Here is a 19,049-nt window from a genome sequence, read left to right as displayed (position 1 = left end):
CCCCCACCACCCCCGCCCCGCGGATCCCTCACTTACCGCAATCAAGGCCTTCCCCAGGCCGCAGCTTCAGCGTGGGCCCCGGGAGGCCGGCGACGGGCCTCCTCAGGCCTCCCACGGGCCGCAGCGCTTCAGCGTGGCCCCCGGGAGACCAGCAATGGGCCTCTTCAAGCCTCCCCCAGGCTGCAGTGCTTTGGTATGGGGAGCTGGGAGCAGGGCTTGCCGCTGCCGCCATTTGTGCCAGCTCCTGGACTGCCGGAGCAGCGCTCCGACGCGCTCCAACCCCAAATGACCCCTGCACCTGATGAGTTGTTGTGTAAATCATTACCTGGACAGATTAAACAAGCAAGTTGCAGCAGCGTGGGAGAAAATTCACCTGTCTTAAAGGGGGCAGGCATTCCATGTTAGTGAAACAACCAGTGGGGGGCTGTGGCCATCCTGCCCTGTAGGGATCACAAGTATAGGAAACATGGAAGGTTATCCCATATGGGCAAAACTTATGGGCAAACCTCTCAATTATGGGTTATTTGCTGTTGTTTCTGGATCAGGCCTAGGCACAAGCAACCCACTGAAAGGTTTTTGGGGCGTGGGTGGGAAGGATTTTTAAAAGTCCAGAAAGGCTTAGAAGTTCTATGTGCAGACTAAGCAGATAAAGTAAACCAGACTTGGAGGTGGAATGTTAAAACTTATTCTTGGTACCTACACTCTTAGCCAAGAGGTCTTATCCTTGCTAAGCCAGTGTTTTCACACAACAAACAACTTCCATAGGAGAACATGGGGGATTTTTTTGTTTTGTTTTGTTTCTTGTGGCTAGATAAATCTGGTTTCCATTGCTGCCTCCTGGTGATTGAATTTACTTTGTGGCAAGCTTTTCAACTGTGGCTGTACTGAGCCTTAAGTTAAAAATAAACAGCTTTTAGGGAAATGGTTTTTTTAGGAAAATAATTTTTATTGATTAAAATAATTCTTTTGAAAACAAATATATAAACAATACTTGAACAACCAAACTTTTAAACATTCTACAAATTACAAAAGATACACTAGCTACAACAATACAACATATAAAACAAATTTTGCAATTATAACTACTATGTTCCATAGTTATCACAATGAATAATAAACAGCATTTAGGAGGCTCTGCAGATAAGAGCACGAGAACCCTGCTGGACCAGACCAAGGGTCCCTCTCCCCCAGCATCCTGCCTCACACAGTGGCCAAAACCAGGTACTCTGGAGGACCCAACACAGCACAGAGGCAGAGGACTGCCTGATGCTGATATTTAGAGGTTTATTGCCTTTAAATGAGGAGGTTCTGTTTTAGTCACCATGGCTAGCAGCCACCACTGGACCTTGCCTCCACAGATTTATCTAACCCCCTTTTAAAGCTTTCTATGCCTGTAGACATCATGACAGCCTCTGGCAGCAAATTCCACATTTTCATCATCTATTGAGTAAAGAAGTATTTCCTTTCGTCTGTCCTGAATCCCCTCAGCTTCATTGGATGTGATCAAGTCCTACTATTTTGCGAGAGGAAGAAAAAGTTCTCTGTCCACTCTCTCTACCCATGCCTGGTTTTATAAGCTTCTATCATCTCCCCCCCCCCGCCCCCCATTGTCTCTTTTCTTCCTAGGGAAGGTGCTCCAACCTCTAAATTACCTTGGTTGTCCTCTTCTGTACTTTTCCACTCTGCAATGCCTTTTCTGAGACCAGAATTGCACATAGTATGCCTATCGAGGCTGCACCATAACCTATATGGGGGTAGAAAATGGACTGGTTGTATTTAGCAAGATCATGTCACGCAAAATGAAGGGGGCACTGGGAAGTTTTATGATTGCTGCAATCAGTCAGCACCCAGATCATCTAAGTGATCTCTGGCAATTGTGTCCTGTTTATTGGCCAGATTTGTAAGCCGCCTTTGACCGACAGGGGTGGCTCGCAACATAAAATGAAAATGTATACACAGATTTTAAGAAAGATAATCTGACTGATTTAAACACATCCACCTACAGCAGAAATAAAAGTAATAATAAAAACAGCTTCAGCTTGGCAGTTATAAAAATCAGCAGTGAGCATTAGGATATACCTGTTAAAAGAGATTAAGGGACAGCATTGCTTTCACAAACTCCTTTCCCCAACCCTTTGTTTCACATTTGTGTCTGGTTGCTTGAGTGTGCATGCATCCTCAGAAAAGCAGTAGATGTGGTCTTCTTCTGCAACACTTGTGGCTGAACAGTGAATGCATAGAAGTCACAGGGGAGAACTACTATACTCTAAGAGAGGCTTAGTTTGCAGGGAGTGAAAGAGGCCAGAGCTTATATCTGCAGCTGTACTTCCCTTTATTATACAGCAATTGTTCTAAAGGTGAAAGTCTGATGCCAAGTGGGTGCAGCTAATGGACAAAGAGGAACAGATTCGAATTTAAATAACTGCTGCTTAATTAATTGGATATACCAGTGACAGCCACACTGGGGGTAGCAAGGCCAGCAGGGAGAAGGAAAGGGGGGGGTGAGCTGAGAAAGGGAGCTATAGGAGGCTCAGATGTGGGTCTGCCTCTGCCATCATGTGCTAAATAGTCGTGAAATAACAGCCTGTTCAGTAAAGCTACATACATACGGCTCCTAAACATGAAATGCAAATTGAGCTTTTTTGTGCTGTCAAGTTGCAGCCGACTTTCAAAGCAAGAGACGTTCACGGGTGGTTTGATATTGCCTTCCTCTGTGTTGTGACCCCAGTGTTCCTTGGTGGCCTCCTATTCAAGTACTAACAAGGGCTGTCCCAGCTTAGCTTCTGAGATCTAATGAGACTGAGCAAGCCTGGTCTATCTAGATGTTAAATGTGAGACTCCTGAATTTTATATTGCATGAAATTACTTTGCAAGTGGGTCCCACTGAGATGCATCTTCCCAAATTATAATAAAAGAAGCAAGTAACTAAGGATAGTCACCCTACTTACATCACTTTTGTATTTTCTGGGAGGGGTCCTGCACCTGATTTTGATACCATTTCATGTGACTCTGGCAGGTTCTTCGTTGCACATGGACCAGCCATGCTGCCAAGCCCTGTATGACTTTGAGCCAGAAAACGAAGGTGAGCTTGGCTTTAAGGAAGGGGACATCATTACGTTAACCAATCAGATTGATGAGAACTGGTATGAAGGCATGTTAAATGGTGAATCGGGCTTCTTCCCCATCAATTACGTCGAGGTCATTGTGCCATTACCCCAGTGAGCACGTTGGGCTGTCCTGACAACGGATGCAGCTTTGCGACCGAAAACCTTTTGCTCAAAGTGGATTCCATTTGTGTGGCATTCTGTGGAAGCCTTGCTTTTTTCCAACCAACTCTTGACTTTTGTACGCGTCTTTCAGAAATGTATTTATTTTGTATTCATGTAGTTTGTATATATTAAATCCTTCTTCCCTTTTGTTAAATGAAAATAGAGGGGGGGGGACTTGACCTGGCGAACTGTTTTGCTTTGTGCCTTGAAGGTGTGTTTACCAGCAGCTCAGTCGCTGCTCCAAAAAGTGCATTCAGTTGCTCACATCCCCAACGCCACTGTCTGTCTTGGCTGCAGCATATTTGTTCTTGACTACCATTCTCAGAATGAGAGAGAGAGAACCAAGCCACCTGTAAACAGGTGACATTAAGCAAACTTTCTTCTGTGCACCTTAACTGTGAAAAGCTAATACCCTTTGTGTGCTAAGAGCAGAGTGGTAGCCTTTATGAAGATGTTGCTGTACTGAGTACACTGTCTGAAAGTTAAAAACTCCTAAAACATTGACCAAATGTAATAAACATTGCCATGGGAAAACATGCACTCTCACTTCTCTTAACTTGTGGCAATCTAGTTACAGCTTCAGAGAAACATTGAGGGGTAACTCGGTAACCAACCAGTACTTGTTTTCTCATGTTTTAGCCCAAGGGTCCATCAAAGCATCCTGTTTCCAACGCCTGCCGTTTTACCAGGCTTAAACCAGGTATTTCTAGGGACCTCATTCCTAGCCTTTTAACAAACAGCAAAAATTGGGACAGTGTTACTAAGGACAGGTACCCCCAAAAAAGTTTCCTAAGTACGGACTATTGGAATACATGGACTGCTGTTGTTTATACTAAGCTCCTTGCAGTTTAGCTGAGGAATTCTTTAGAATATGTGTATGTTTACAATCACTTAAATAGCTGCCAGACTGCCAACATTTCTTCAAGACTCAAGTCTGCTAAAAGGCGGGGAGGGGGGGTTGCTTTAACACCAGAGTCATTAAATTGCAAGGATATAACTTTTAATAGAAAGTAATTGATTCAACAGGTTACAAAAATGGTTTATAAATAGTTCATTACCACCTGCCAGTTGGAATGTGAGAAAGTACAACAGTGAAATATTTAGGTTTGCTAAAATATCAGAGGACAAGCCTTTTTTATTCTAAAATATTTGGTGACAAAGCAGTTACATTAGAACAAAAAAAGGCCAGTTTTAACCTTGAGACTCGTTGCAAATAACACCCCCATCCAGTTTCCAGTAATTCAAAAAAAAACCCCAACTCAGCTCTGCTCAGCATGAAAGGGGCTCTCCCCCCCCCCCCCCCATGTTATTCAACAGTTGTGGAAAGTGCAGGAGAGCTGAACACGGCTGCTTGGCTCATACGTCATCTGAAAAGAATTCTTGGCAGATGGCAGAGCACAGGTTTTTAGCTGAAGGAAGCTTCTGCTGATGTTGACCACCTACATGATTGGACAGATGTGGCTTCCATTTTGCTGCATGGGGAGAGGAACAAAAGTTAGGCCTCATGTCCTTGATAATGTGCACCATGAAACTAGGCCTGGAAGCTACAGAACCTCCGCTGTACAAAGGGCACACACAGAGGCGCGGTTCCTAGGAAGAGTTACTCCAGTCCACAACTACTGGCAATCAGCAAAGGATTACTCCATGACCGCTAAAGACAAATTGTTCACAACTGGCACAAAATTGGTTAACTGCTCAGCTTGTGCCTTTCCCCCCTCCTTCACCTGCAGAGCATGCCAAGATGGAAGTCTTCGACTAATTAATCAGAGGGGATGTCTCAAGACTGCTCCTTTAAGCAGAGGTTTGTTTCATCATCAGTTCCAGGTATTCATTACTAGAAAAGGGAAAGCAAATCTCCATTTGATAAGCCACCACACTTGGAACATCTGAAGCTATTTGAAGACTTCCATCTTAATACAAGAGAGGGAAGGGGGCTCAGCAATTCACCAGGTTATGCCCGTTCCATACTGACTTGGATTTATTTGCAGCATATGAGTGCAGTCTAAAGTATTAACAAGCCTAGGCTCTGCAACTACAGAAAGCTAATCATACAGTACTCCGAAGCAAGACACACACAGGTACTAAAATCACGTCCATTTTAAATTGAAACTAAAAAGCTTGCAAGCTGTGCATACTCCAAGGAGATGCTAGCTTTGAAAGGGCAAAGCATGAAGCAGAAACACAGGGAACATGCCAGGGAGAAAAGTTATAGCTTATGATCCCGACATTGCAGTGTGTGCACTTTGTCAATGTTGCCTGTCCCAACCATCTCATTTCCACCTCCCGTATCTGGTGGACTACAGCTGAAAAAACGCAGACTCGCTACTTCCCTCCCATCACAGATACAGGCAAAGAAGATGTAGGCTTGAACTAGAGAAATTTTATGGAAGTGCTGTCAGTGTAGCCCTCATTTCCTGAACATTTGAAATTCACCAGCTGCTTGTGCATTAACATTAGCTTGTATTCCAGTGCAAGATGGCAAACAAGATGGTTTTATTTTTGCACCAATGGATGCTACAGAATCTTCTCCATCAGCACACCTGATACCAAAGAAGCTGAAGCATCTTAGGCTGAAGGCAGGCTGTGAAGACAGAGCAACAACAGATACCCAATTCTCTAAACTTCCTGTAAGACTTCAAGGACCACCAACAATGTGTGAGGACAGCCATCTTTAATCTATTGCCATATTCAAAATTCAGGTCCTTTTTAGTGAGTACTCTGAAACCAGTAGAAGACAAAAGTTAAGTGATATATTAAATGCATCTGCTCCTACTGCTACAGGGCTATCCTTCCCTTGAAAGCAAGCCTGGGGAACAGAAGAATGTGTTGATGGCTCAAGGACACTCAACAAGCTTTATGACGGCATTGGGAGTAGAACCCAAGCCACGTCTGACCTGCACCACACTGCCTGGATCAGTCTTTCAGGATGGCCACGTCTAGCATTAATGGCACTAATGAAACTCTTAACTTTGAGAAAACCCATTTGAAAATGGTGATGTATTGCTTGGATTACATCTGAAGACTGAATACCACAGATGCATTTTAACAAGTGGCAAAGTTGCCATCTGCCCTCTTGAAGAAGGGATGCTGGGTTCATGATGCAGCTAGCCTGGAGCCACCGAGAGAGGGAAGGCAGGTCTGCAGGCATCACTCATGCACAGTTCAAGACTGTCATGAAACCAAACAATATTTCCTTTTTCTTCTTTTTGTCTGACTGTGATGAAGTTAGATAGCAATTATGTAAAGTTGCAAGAATGTAAAGTTGCTTTAAAATATATATTCCTGTCAACCAGTTTTGAAGGATGCATTTGGTGATTCTCTACATTTGGGATTTCAGCTAAGAAACCTACTTGAGTGTAAAGTTCCCTTTCTTCTTCTTCTTCCTCAGCTGCTTCTTTTTCCTCCTCCTCCTCCCCCCCTTCTCTGCTGAAGCCGCCTCCTTCTCTTTCAGCATAGATGATCGTTCTTTCTGCAGTTTCCTGCAAGCAGAAGAGCACAGCCAGGAAAAGAGAATAAATGTGTCACCTTGAGAATGTTGTCCAAACAAAGGGCAGATGGGACTTGCACTTACTTCCCCTTCGGCATTAAGGAGCGTGATGTTGACATTCTCTCCACTTCCCCATGACTTCTGGGATTTCCAGACAAGGGTCAAGCCAATTTCCTGGAGATCATCTCTGGAGCGCCAGATCTTCAAAGAGAGGCATTGCTTTGGTAAGCTTTTAAACAAGTGATGGATTTCATGGGGATTTCAATGTTGACAAAGCAAGGAAATGTGCATAAGATTACCCCACTCTCTACCTGAAGCTGATCTGTGATACCGGTCTTAGGATAAGAAGTTTGTGTTTTGTTTGTAAAACTGGGCACCAAGGGAGGAACCGAGCGACATCACCTCATGTTTCTGACCGGGGTCTCCCTGCAGACATAACGTAATGCCTCCTGCAGTCTTGTGAAGTTCTTCCTGCTCAAGTGAGGTAGCAAAAAAACAGGACTGGCTCTTTGCTTTAGGGAAGAAGCAAATAGATGTCAGGAACCCTATCAGAGGGCTTTGTACTGGTGCCATGTTGAGGATTCCTGGTCAAGAGGATCAGGCTACAAGACACTAAAAGGAAGGGGGCCTTTGCTTGCTAAGGAACTAAGAAGAAGAGAAGAGATTGGATCTATACCCCACCCTTCACTTGGAGTCTCAGAGCAGCTTACAAACTCCTTTTCCTTCCCCTCCCCACAACAGACACCCTGTGAGGTGGGTGGGGCTGAGAGAGCTCTTTTGAGAACAGGAGAGAACAGCTCTGAGAGAACTCTGACTGACCCAAGGTCACCCAGCTGGCTGCATGTGAAGGAGTGAGGAATCAAACCTGGTTCTCCAGATTAGAGTCTGCTGCTCTTAACCACTATACCAAATAAATGCTTTGTGTGCAGAAGAAGAGTTGCCAGAAGGCCTGGAGAAAGAGGTCCTATCCCTTTAAGAGGTATTTAGTATGCAGAAAGAACCAACTTTTCATGACATGGAATTACCATCTCATTAAAGCCTCTTTTAAAAGGGCAGGACATTGTGCTCTAAGCCTGTTAGCAAGCTTGTGCAGAAGATCCAAGTTTCAATCCACAGCAGTTCCATATAGAAGAAGAAGAGATTGGATTTATACCCCGCCCTTCACTACCCAGAGCAGTCTCAAAGTGGTTTATAATCTCCTTTCCCTTCCCCTCCCCACAACAGACACCTTGTGATATGGCGACAAAAAAGGCTAATGCAATCTGGGGTGTATCAACAGAGGCATAGCATTCAAATCACAAGATGTTATAGACCCACTGTACTGCACCTGGAGTATTGTGTGCAGTTCTGGAGGCCTTACTTCAAAAAGGATATGGAGCAGGTGCAGAGGAAAGCGACAAGGATGATTGGGGGCCTGGAGACCAAGCCCTATGAAGAAAAGCTGAGGGACTTGGGAAAGTTTTCTCTGGAGGAGAGGAGGTTGAGGGGGGACATGATTGCTCTCTAAGTATTTCAAGGGCTGTCACTTAGAAGAGGGCAGGGAACTGTTAGTGTTGGAAGCAGAGGAGAGGACTCAAAATAATGGGTTTAAATTAAGGGTGTTAAGGTACTGGCTGGATATTAGGAAAAACTTTTTTACAGTAAGAGTTGTGCAACACTGGAATCAGCTGCCTAGGGAGGTGGGGAGCTCCCCCTCACTGGCAGTCTTTAAGCAGCAGCTGGACAAACACTTATCGGGGATCAGTGGCTATTAGCCACAAGGTATAGACAGGATCTCTCAGGCTGGGGCAAGGGATGCTCTGTATTCTTGGTGCTTGGGGGGGCAACAGTGGCCCCACTGGTGGACCTCCTGACGGCACCTGGTATTTTTGGCCACTGTGTGACACAGAGTGTTGGACTGGATGGGCCTTTGGCCTGATCCAACATTGGCTTCTCTTGTGTTCTTATGTTCTCTAGGGTGATCCTACATTGAGCAGGGGGTTGGACTAGATGGCCTGTAGGGCTCCTTCCAACTCTGTGATTCTATGAACTATTTAAGCTTGGCACGAAGGAAATTAGTTTTGCCCTACGAAACCTATTTGTGATTAGACTGTTTTAAGCAAGTCCATCATGTTTTGGAGGAGGTGTTCTTTATTCGCTTCTACCCACTTCAGAGCACAGATAAAATTTTAGGGCTAATGTAGGCTGTGTGCTTAATGCTCTTGTAATGGATGGTAATATAAAGTCCTGGCAATTACAAAATGGAAAGAGGAGAAAAATTAAAAGAAAATGTTTCCACTTACTGTAACTTTTTGACCAGCCTGAAGAGTGAATCCTGTCGGAAACTGGTACATCATGTCAGATTCATTTCTGTCTTCTCTTCTGAGTGTCCATCCACTTAGCGACTGATCCTAAAATCAAGAAGAGCATTTAGTGCTACCTCTAGCTGAAGGCCAGTGGCTTTCAAAAACTTTGTCTTTCTAGATGGGCTGTTGTATGCAGAGGAACCCCCAGCCTGTGGCGAGGAGGACTCTTGGGCACATCCTGTGCCATGCACAGTTCACAAAGCACACTCTCGGGTCTCTCAAGTCTGCCCACCTCCTCCCTAAAGTCCTACATCAGTCCAAGGTGAACCCTTAACCAAATACCTGAGCAGAATTATTTTTAATTCTGACAAATTTCCCTTCAACGTCAATGTCTTCTATAGAGATGCTTCCTGAAGATGAAGCATGCTGGACTCCCTTGAAACCAATCTTGGGGCCTCCCTGTTCCACTATGGTCCGTTTCCTTTTATTTCCCTGTAGGAAGAGACGGCCCCGGCTGGCTGTAGAATGCGTGCTGACACTTTCCAAGGAGGGCATGGACAGTCCTAACCTACAAAAAACAAGCCACCTTTCAAATTAGGTAATCCAGTTCACAAATTAGCAGAGGTAGCCTAAGATTTAACGGGATTGATTTAGTGCCAGACATGGGAAAAGGTGCAAAAATAGGGGTTTGATTTGCATGAGGCAGAATTAATTAAAATCCCCAATGTCACAATAGCGGGGCTGTAACATTCAGTTGCATCAACCTACCGCTTCTCCTCTCTTTCCAGCATAGCTCGGTATGCGCTGATCTCTAGATCGAGAGCCAGCTTTACATCCAGCAGATGCTCGTACTCTTCCAGCTGAGCTTGCATTTGTTGCTGGACCTCTGCCATTTCTCTGTTCTTCTCAGCTACACATCTCCTGTGCGTGTCTCGCTCACCATCTATCGTCTTCTCCAGCTCCCTTACCGTGGCCTCCAGCTCACTGATCCTGGCTTCTAATGCAGCATTCTGAGATTTCAAAGATTTATTATTATTATTATTATTATTATTATTATTATTATTATTATGCACTCTTGTTTTGACCAACCAAGCTAAGAAGACAGCCCGTACTCTAGACCTGTTTTATAAGGCATTTAGGAGTCTGAAACGTCTCAAGTGTGTCTGCCTTCACCTGGGATACAGTTGAGGCTTACCTGGGATGTCAAGAAATCAGTTCTCAGTTTCGTTTTCTTGAGCTCCTCCTGGGTAGTGTTGGCAAAATCACTGTTTTTTGCAGCAGAAAACTGGGCATTTTCTACCTGTAGGTAATATGCATTTGTTAGCAATGAAAGGTGGCATACATTTAAATGCAGAAGTGGTTGAGTTTTGCAGTGTGAAGTTACCCAGGGTTTCATTCTAGCTGAGTCAGAGTAGTTGCAATACTTAAACTAGTTCCAGATGGCAGTGAGCATACCCCTGTGTCAAAGACCCTTCCTATAAACCCCTCTACCAGAGTGTGAAGGGGGAGTTAACTTCAGAAAGCTGAGAGCAACTGGAAGGTAGCTTACTGACAGTGTCATCCTATGTGGAATTCCTCGAGTCTCAGTCCACTGATTTCAACTCCTTCCCCTGGAACAGTAGTAAGGAAAAGGCTTTCATAGAATTAAGGGTCACTTTGACATCAGCCATCAGTAGGGCCAGCCCTTTCTCTCTACTGCCTGACTCCATTTACATGCTTGAAAATTCTAAGCTCCAAACTGCAAGCACTGCTCTAATGCAGATTTCAGACATGCCCACACTTCGCTGACCTTTGGCCAAGTCAGTCTGAGCTGCTTCCAATGTAATTTGACTGAAGCTTTGACGAATGAGGGTTCCAGAGCCTGAGAGCAGATGTTGAAAATTTCTTCCTCCCCATCTAGTTTTTGTTTGAGCCACAAAAGGCCTCTTAAAAGGTAGTTATTGGGTGACATTAGAGATGGCACTGGGAAAGGAGAGGAAGTATTATTTAATGCTTCAGAGGTCAAAACCCGCACTGTATCCAGCAAGCTACAGCCACCAGAAAGATGGTGGTCACTCACTGGAAACAAGCAATACCAGATCCAAACTGGTGTTCTAAGGAATGGCAAGCAGACGAGATTGAACTTTTGTCTCTGAACACCTGGTGGTATTTCTGGAAAGGGGAGCTGACATCACGGGTCAGCATGGAATGGCATCTGCCAGGGGCCGGAGCCCAGCAGCAGGTCCATCACTGACACTTGGGCCTTCCGTACCCACCAGGAAGGGAACATCCCACCAGAGAGCCCTGCAGAGTTACAGGGGGCATCTTCCATTTTATACTGGAAGAGTCACGTGGAAGTTGCAGCAGTATGACTTTGTGGCATTCCTTCTTAGACTTGCTGGTGCAACCAGAGCTTGCGAATGCAAAAGAGTCACATTCAGCATTTGCTTCCTGCAGGAGCATGGCACGAGCACACGAGGGGGCACCGGCAACTAGGTCCCTAATGAAGGGGGGAGGGCACAGTGATATCTTGCCCAAGCCTGGGGCCAGCTCTGAGTCAGTGTCACGTTGTACAACAGCAGGAGGAATCAAAGAGCTGAGATCCAATTTCAACTCTCTCTACCACAAGGATGGCCAACGTGTGCGCCACCACAGCTCTGTGCAATTAACCTTCTGAACAGTAAAGGGCCAAAGGCGCAACTCCCACTGAACAAAGGCTGAATTTATCCAGCGTGCTCAGTTAACATGGGCAAGTGTGATCTTGTGCACCTCACACACCACCTGCCCCCAAGTCACTCACTTTGCACACAAATTTCCGCTCCACCTGCTCTTTGTAGGCCTCAATCTGATGTTCCTGCTCTTGCCGGAGTGCTTGGAGGGCATCCAGGAGTTTACTCTGGAACTCCTGCTGACGGCCAGACTCTATTTCTTTTATCTTACTCTCATAAAAGCTCTTCTTCCTTTTAAGTTCCTGGGGGGGTGGGGGAATCAATACAGGAGAACCGTTTAGCAAACTTGCCCCCCTCCTTTTAAAGTCCTATCTCATAAAAAGAAATTAGAGGCTTGTTATTGGCACAGAGACCTCTTTTGTTGTTGTTAATTTAACAGATTAGAAAAATATCAGAAATGGCTTTCGCATGGCTGCAAACATTCATATCAACATCAATTAATTTCTTTTAAAACAGCAGTTAGAATAGATCATATCACATACTCCCGGGGTGGCGGACATGTTAAAAAATAAATAAAAAGGGAGCCACAATGTCTTAGAGCTCATAAACGCTCCTGTGTCTCCACAATAAAGTCCCACAGAACAGGTCTCATGCTCAAGCCTCAAGAAACGAGAGGCCGTGGGCTGGAGGAGGGGCTCCCTCAGATGCCCCCAGGGCACCTGCTGGGGCAGAATATTCTGTCCACCAAATGAGCCATCATCCAAAAGGGCAACTGGGATTTGGGAAACTGAAGACAACGGACATACATCTCTGTGAAGGTTTCTCAGGAACATCATTTGTTCTTGCAATGTTTGCGTTTGGTTTTCCAGATCAATCCCCTTCAGCCTCTCATTCTGAAGCTGGTTTTTAGTATCTTTCACCGTCTTCTTGAGCTAGAGAAGGAGAAACATTTTTTTCACTGTACTTCAAGTTGTACACTTTCAGCCACATGTTTTAGATCTTACAGCTCAGCTTCTTACGGAGGTTATTTGGTCCTCTGACTCTTGAAGATCCTTTTCCAAGCTCTGCTGTCTGCTCAAAGCTGTGGCCAAGTCAGCCTCCCTGGACCGGAGCTGAGCATCTGAGTCCCGTATCTGAGCAACTGCCAGGCTCAAGTCGTTCTCTTTCTTACAATTCCTGCAAAGTGAATGGATGACAAGTATAGGAAAAGGGCTGTATGCTAGGTGGATGCAACTTTATTTAATAAGTGAATCTGGCCCCTTTAAATATATTTTTGGATTTTGAGAAAGAGGACCAATCTATTCTATAATTGGTAGGGTCTAATTAAAGTTTTAGGGCCATGGTGGCTCAGAGGTTAAGACACTGAGCTGCAGACTAGAAGGTCTGTAGTTCAGCAGTTTGAGACCCTAGTGCCACCTGATGCAGTCAGCACCAGTCTCTGGTCCCAGCTCCTGCCAACCTAGCAGTTTGAAAGCAAGAAATTGCAAGTAGATAAATAGGTACAGCTTCGGTGGGAAGGTAACAGCGTTCCGTGCACCTCAGCATTTAGTCATGCCAGCCACATGACCACAGAAACGTCTTTGGACAGAAACTTCTTTGGCTCTTCGGCTTGGAAACAGAGATGAGCACTGCCCCCTAGAGTCAGATTCGACTAGCTTTCGAGCAAGGGAAACCTTTACCTTTAATCAAAGTTTAATTTGGGTTCATCATGGTTAACATCAATCTTCTACAAATGAAAGGACTGAAAATCATAGTAAGTTTCGTAAAATTTGCCTTTGAGATGAATATAATGTTATAGAGTTTTGAGATTTTGTTAAGCCAGTGGTTCTCTGAGAAGGCACGGATTCTTCTCTTTCATTACTTTCAAGACAGGCAGCATTACACACATTAGTAAAAAAAAGTTGCCTGAAAAATGCCCTGCCCTGGATGACCCAGCCTACCCTGATCTTGTATGCTAGGTCAGATGCTTAGTCCTTGGATGGGAATCCTTTGCTGTGTAGCAGTGCTAGGCAGAGGCAGGCCATGGCAAACCACTCCTAAATGCCTCTTGCTTTGAAAACCCTCCGGGGTCATCATAACATAAGACAAGCTGTGACTTGATGGGAAAGAAAGAAATAAGTTGACCTATTAAGGGGGGGAAAAACTAGATTTGAAATTGTAATTGATAACAACTTGAAAGGGTACTGATAAGAGAGAGAAGAAGATGAGAGAAATTGGATTTCTACCCCACCCTTTACTTGAAACTGAGATAGTAGGAGAAAGCTCAGGAAAGAGAGACCGGACAAACATTTGCCAGCGTTTGGGAGAGAGACAGGATACATGAGGCTGCAAACACATCACAGGGCCCTAATAAGAGCGGAGGTTTGGGTTGGGAGCGACTCCAGACCAACGCTATGCGCCAGCCGAAGTAGAAGTGCCTACCAATAAGTTATATTTTGGTTTTTTTTGTAAAAGCCACTTTAAAACTTATTCCCACTGAAAGCCTAGCTTAAGAAAAATGCCTTTTTGGGAAAAAAGGCAACCGAATCCAAGAGTCATGCAAACTGTAAGTATTTGTGGCCAAGTTCAGGTGTTCAGTATCAAAACACATTTTGTATGAAAGGCATGCCCGAGCCATTCAGCCATTTATGGAGGCCCAGGTTGCCGCAGTTGCCAGATCTGCATTCTTCCATCTTAGGCAGATCAGGCTACTGAAGGCATATCTTTCCCCCCAAGACCTAGCTACAGTGATCCATGCAATGGTCACCTCCAGGCTTGATTACTGCAGTTCGCTCTATGCAGGCTTGCCCTTGAGACTGATCCGGAAATTACAGCTGGTACAAAATGCGGTGGCACGCCTGCTGATGTCAACTCCTGTGTGGGATCACGTTCGGCATGTGCTTTGCCAGCTGCACTGGTTACTAGTTGAGTACCAGATCTGCTTCAAGGTGTTGGTAATAATCTTCAAAGCCTTATACGGCCTGGGACCAACATACCTAAGGGACTGCCTCTTCTTTTATACGCCTCAAAGAGCCTTACGCTCTAGTAATCAACATCTCCTGGCCCAAAAGACATCCGTTTAGCCTCGACCAGGGCCAGGGCCTTTTCTGCCCTGGCCCCCACCTGGTGGAACATGCTCCCCATCGAGATCAGGGCCCTGCAGGATCTTACTCAGTTCTGCAGGACCTGCAAGATAGAGCTGTTCCGCCAGGCTTTTGGTCGAGGCAGCGGGTGTCTGCATATGGCCTCCCCGAGGTTGCTGTCTCCTACCTACTGGCCATCCATCTGCCAGCAACTGGCCATACCCATCAGTATTAATGGGCCAGAATTTGCACCAGCAGCTATAACTACTGATTTTAAATGTTTGTAATGTAATGTTTTATTGTGTTTTACACCTTATTGTATTATTTGAGATGATGTGACCCGCCCTGAGCCTGCTCATGGGATGGGCGGGATACAAATATGAAAAATAAATAAATGTCAAAGAAACCAAACCACTAGCTATTTCTAACAAAAAGAAAATGCCCACAAGATTCTCCTCTAAGCCAGAATGACCTTTATTCACAAAGTTATGACACCTGCCAAGTCAGAAACTTTCCAAACAAAGCTACAAGTTATCCAATTGAAGACACAAGATGAGCAGGAAAAGAATTCCAAGCTGCCATAAGCCTCCTCTCTGCATATTCTAATAGTATATTTGTGCTTTTTAGCCAAACTTTTGAAATTGATTTTTGAAACCAAAAACCAAGCAAGCAGCAGTGAAGCCCACAAGAATTTAAAGATGGAAAGTTGTTGATAGTAGAGTGGGAGTGTCTGCGGTCCTCGATTATATTGCAAGCAATTACTGTTCCTTGAACGTTTTTATGAGAATTGCATTCTCAAGTGCATTGTGAAGTACAGGAAGGCCAAGAACTGCAGTCTGAAGATCAACTTTACTGCCAGGTTAATAGATATAGGACAAGCCCATTTTCAGACTCTTTTTCACAATTAGAAACCTGATAGCACATTTTTTGTCTTGGGTTTCCCCCCCACACATCCACACCAATGGCAGTAGAACAGCTGGGGGGGGGGGAGAGAAGCACTTTAAGGAGCTCTTATGAACTCAGTCAACTGTACAGACAAATGGGATTAAAACTACTGCAAAGAGCCTTGGAAATTGTAGTTCTGTGTGAGGGGCCCAGAGATCTTTCTCAGAGATTCTCAGCACCCTTATCAAACTACAATTCCCAGGAGTCTCTAGGGGAATCCCTGACAGTTTAACCCAGGGGTCCCCCAATGCAGTGTGGGTGACCACCATGACATCTGCTGGCACCCACCATGACATTCCAGGCACCCACCAACGGCTTTGAGAAAGTGGGTGGGGCCAAGTGGGCTCCTGCCCAGCAGGGTTTCTGACTGGTCACTGGAGATCTGATGGACTGTGCAGATTAAAATAACATTATTTCAGTGGCAGCTGCCATCACAGTGCTGGTTTTATTCTCCATCACTCTTCTTTCCCAGCATATGTCTTAAACACCCCTCTTCCCCCCTGCTCCTGGGCTTCCTCCAGGTGCACCGCTCTGCCTCTTGGAGAAGCCATTTTGGAGTTATGCCCCCTGCCACCGGGGGTTGTGCCCCTGCCCTGTGTGAAAATCCCAAGAGTGCCCACTGGCTCAAAAAGGCTGGGAACAACCCCTGGTTCAACCAATATTAAGAGCAGTATTTTTCTTCCTAAACGTCAAAAAGGCCAAGTTCATGATCATCGAGAAGAGGAGAAATGTCAAATAACAGTTGACAACGAAGAGATCGAATGTGTGGCAGAATCCACTTTCTTAGGATCACAGGTCAACCAAAATGGCAAATGCAGTCCAGACATAAAATGTTGAATCATGCTAGGTAGCACAGCAAGGATGAGCATGAATCGAATATGGAAGAGCAAGGACATCAGCCTAGCAACCAAGTGCAGGTTAGTCTGTGCTGTTGTGTTTTACATGGCTGCGAAAGCTGGACCATGAAGAAGCAAGACAGGAGGAAAATCAACTCATCTGAGCTGTGGTGCTGGAGAAGACTCCTGCACATTCCTTGGACAGCAAAGGTAACAAACAAGCAAGTATTGGAGCAGAAGAACTCCCCAGAAAAAGCAATTATGCTTAATTAGTTAGCAGCAAAAGGAAACTGGGCTGCCAAAGAACACGGTGGCTAGACACTATAAAAATCGACACCAGCCTGAGCATGGAACGACTCTTTGAGTACAAGATCGGAAAACATGGAGAGAGCTGGCCCATAGAATCACCAAGAGCAGTACACGACTGAATGGCTAACACCAGCAAGACCAACATAAGGGCATACTTTAGATTCACCTTTAGTGGCAATGCCCACAACCATTATTCCAAGAGATATTAAGGGCCAATACATTGAACTTGCTATCAGAATGTGCTGCTAACCTGTTGTGACTTTCTGTCCTAGTTATACCGTTCCTTTTATTGCAAATTTATTACAAAATTTCCAACTTTCTACCTCTCAGATGGCAAAAACTAGGCACCGCTCTGAAGCTCTCTCGCTCTAGTATTGGGTGAATCTGCAATTTTGCCACCACAAGCAGAGTTATACTCAGGGCTATTTTTGGGCAGGAACGCACAGGAACGGAGTTCCGGCTGGCTCCCAAGTTGGCCACGCCCAGCAGGAACGCGTTAGCATAATAGGCCACACCCAACAGCATAAACTCATTAGGATTGGCTACATTAGGGGTGTGTGGCCTAACATGCAAAGGAGTTCCTGTTACAAAAAAAGGCCCTGGGTTTTGACCACAAACAAGGTAAACAGAATAAGAAGCAAAAGGTGGGTGTGGCTGGATAACCACACTTCTGGTAACATGGGGGTGTGGCCTAATGCGCTAATGAGCTGTGCTGTCAGGGGTGTGGCCTATTATGCTAATAAGTTCCTGCTGGGCTTTTTCTACAAAAAGAGCCCTGGTTGAAGCCAATTCATTTCAGGGGACTTAGAAGGATGTAACTCTGGTTACGCATTGCATTTAAGTTCCATAAGTGTACCAAACAGTGCAGCTTTACCTGCTGTTAAAGTGCTGATAAAGTTGATGTCTGATAAGAAAGGAAATATGTCAATTTCCCCACCAGAAAAAAAATATTCCCAGGAGTTTCTATGCAGAGCAAAAGTAAAGTCGAAAAGAAAGTGGGGTCCCTTTTAGTTACAATACATGCACTTAATTTATATTCCATATTTCTCTCAACTTGGACCCAAAATCAGGGGGCTCCCCCCCCAGCCTTGGGCCTGCCATTTGTTTTTCAAAAGTGGGAGGGACAAGGTGGGGCTTTTCCCCAGCAGAACTTCTGACTGGCCACAGACGATCTGATTGGCTGAGCATATTCAAAGAAGGATTGCTTTTGGCAGCAGCTGCTACTACAGAACAAAGACCCTCACCCTGAGAGTCAATGTGAGTTGTGAGTATATGTTTTGTGGCTGCCCCTGCCCTCCTGCGTCAGAATTCCAAAGGTGCCTGCAGGCTCCAAGAGAGTTGGGCTGCATCCTGGCTTACACTGTTCTCCTCTCAACATCCTTGTGAGGTGGATTAAGCTGACAGAGAGTGACTAGCCCAAGGTCACCCAGCCGGCTTCCGTGGCAAGAGTGGCGGTTTGAACCTGGCCCCCCCATGATGTCCTAGTCTGACCCTAACCCCCCCCCCCAAGCTGTGCTGATTCCCCCTCCCCGCCTGACCCTCACCGACACAGTGTGGCCTTTTCTGATGTTGTGTTGTTTTCACTCCCCGAGATACTCGAGAACACAAACCCCTTATGTTAGAATGAACTCTCGCTAATTTTAAAAGTGCTACTAGACTCCTATTTATCTTTTAAAACCAGGTTATTTCCCTCCCTGTCTTGTCTTCCTTTAAACACCGGTAACTCCAAAGAATGCAATGAAGTGACTTCACGCTTTGGAGTTCCCAGAGTCTCCAGTAACCAACTTCCTTCCCTCCCTCCCTCCCCCGCATCGTCTGCGGTGCGCCCCTCCCCGGGGGGGGGCTTTCAAGGCAGAGGCGGCCTGCCACTGCTCTCCCGGGGGAGGGGGGGGGCTCCCTTCCGAGGCCTGACCCGGCTTCGCTTCCGCGACCGGGTGAGCTGGGGCCGCAGCGTGCCGCCTTTCCGACCAGCAGATCTGTGGCCCGCTGACGCCGTCCGAGCGGCCAGGGGGAGGGAGCCACCGCCGGGGAGTCCCTGCTCCGAGAGTCGAGGCCGGGCCCGGACTGACCTGTCGCGCAGCTGGCGGTGCTGGTCGCGGAGGGCGCTCAGCTCCAGCTGGAGGGCGGCGCGCTTGGCGGCTTGGTCGTCGAGCAGGCGGCGCAGCTCGGCCAGCTCGCCCTCGTAGCGCCGCTGCAGGAGGCCCCCCT

The 19,049-nt window shown here is 45.9% G+C and overlaps 2 protein-coding genes across 2 annotated transcripts in view; one reads left to right on the top strand and one right to left on the bottom strand.

Moving 5' to 3' along the window:
* LOC107123880 (endophilin-A3) overlaps window positions 1-3,791 on the top strand; it is a 47,996-nt gene extending 44,205 nt beyond the window's left edge. The window contains exon 9 of the mRNA XM_015427222.1: window positions 3,017-3,791. Within this exon, the coding sequence (XP_015282708.1) occupies window positions 3,017-3,222 (206 nt within the window). The 3' untranslated portion in view covers window positions 3,223-3,791. The remainder of the gene's footprint in view (window positions 1-3,016) is intronic.
* An 834-nt stretch (window positions 3,792-4,625) lies between these two features.
* Window positions 4,626-19,047, bottom strand: LOC107123876 (lamin-L(III)-like; the record flags this gene model as incomplete). Its single annotated transcript, XM_015427219.1, has 11 exons — window positions 4,626-4,741; window positions 6,697-6,748; window positions 6,841-6,957; window positions 9,039-9,146; window positions 9,384-9,609; window positions 9,810-10,051; window positions 10,237-10,341; window positions 11,821-11,991; window positions 12,496-12,621; window positions 12,709-12,865; window positions 18,911-19,047. Coding segments are annotated over 11 exons (1,557 nt in total), but the record flags the coding sequence as incomplete, so codon positions are not given.
* Window positions 19,048-19,049: the final 2 nt, after the last annotated feature.

The sequence above is a fragment of the Gekko japonicus genome, unplaced genomic scaffold, assembly GCF_001447785.1.
Source record: "Gekko japonicus isolate JY-2015 unplaced genomic scaffold, Gekko_japonicus_V1.1 scaffold1102, whole genome shotgun sequence".
Taxonomy (NCBI): domain Eukaryota; kingdom Metazoa; phylum Chordata; class Lepidosauria; order Squamata; family Gekkonidae; genus Gekko; species Gekko japonicus.
Note: the sequence above shows the minus strand (reverse complement) of the source record. Positions and strands in the feature narration are given on the sequence as shown.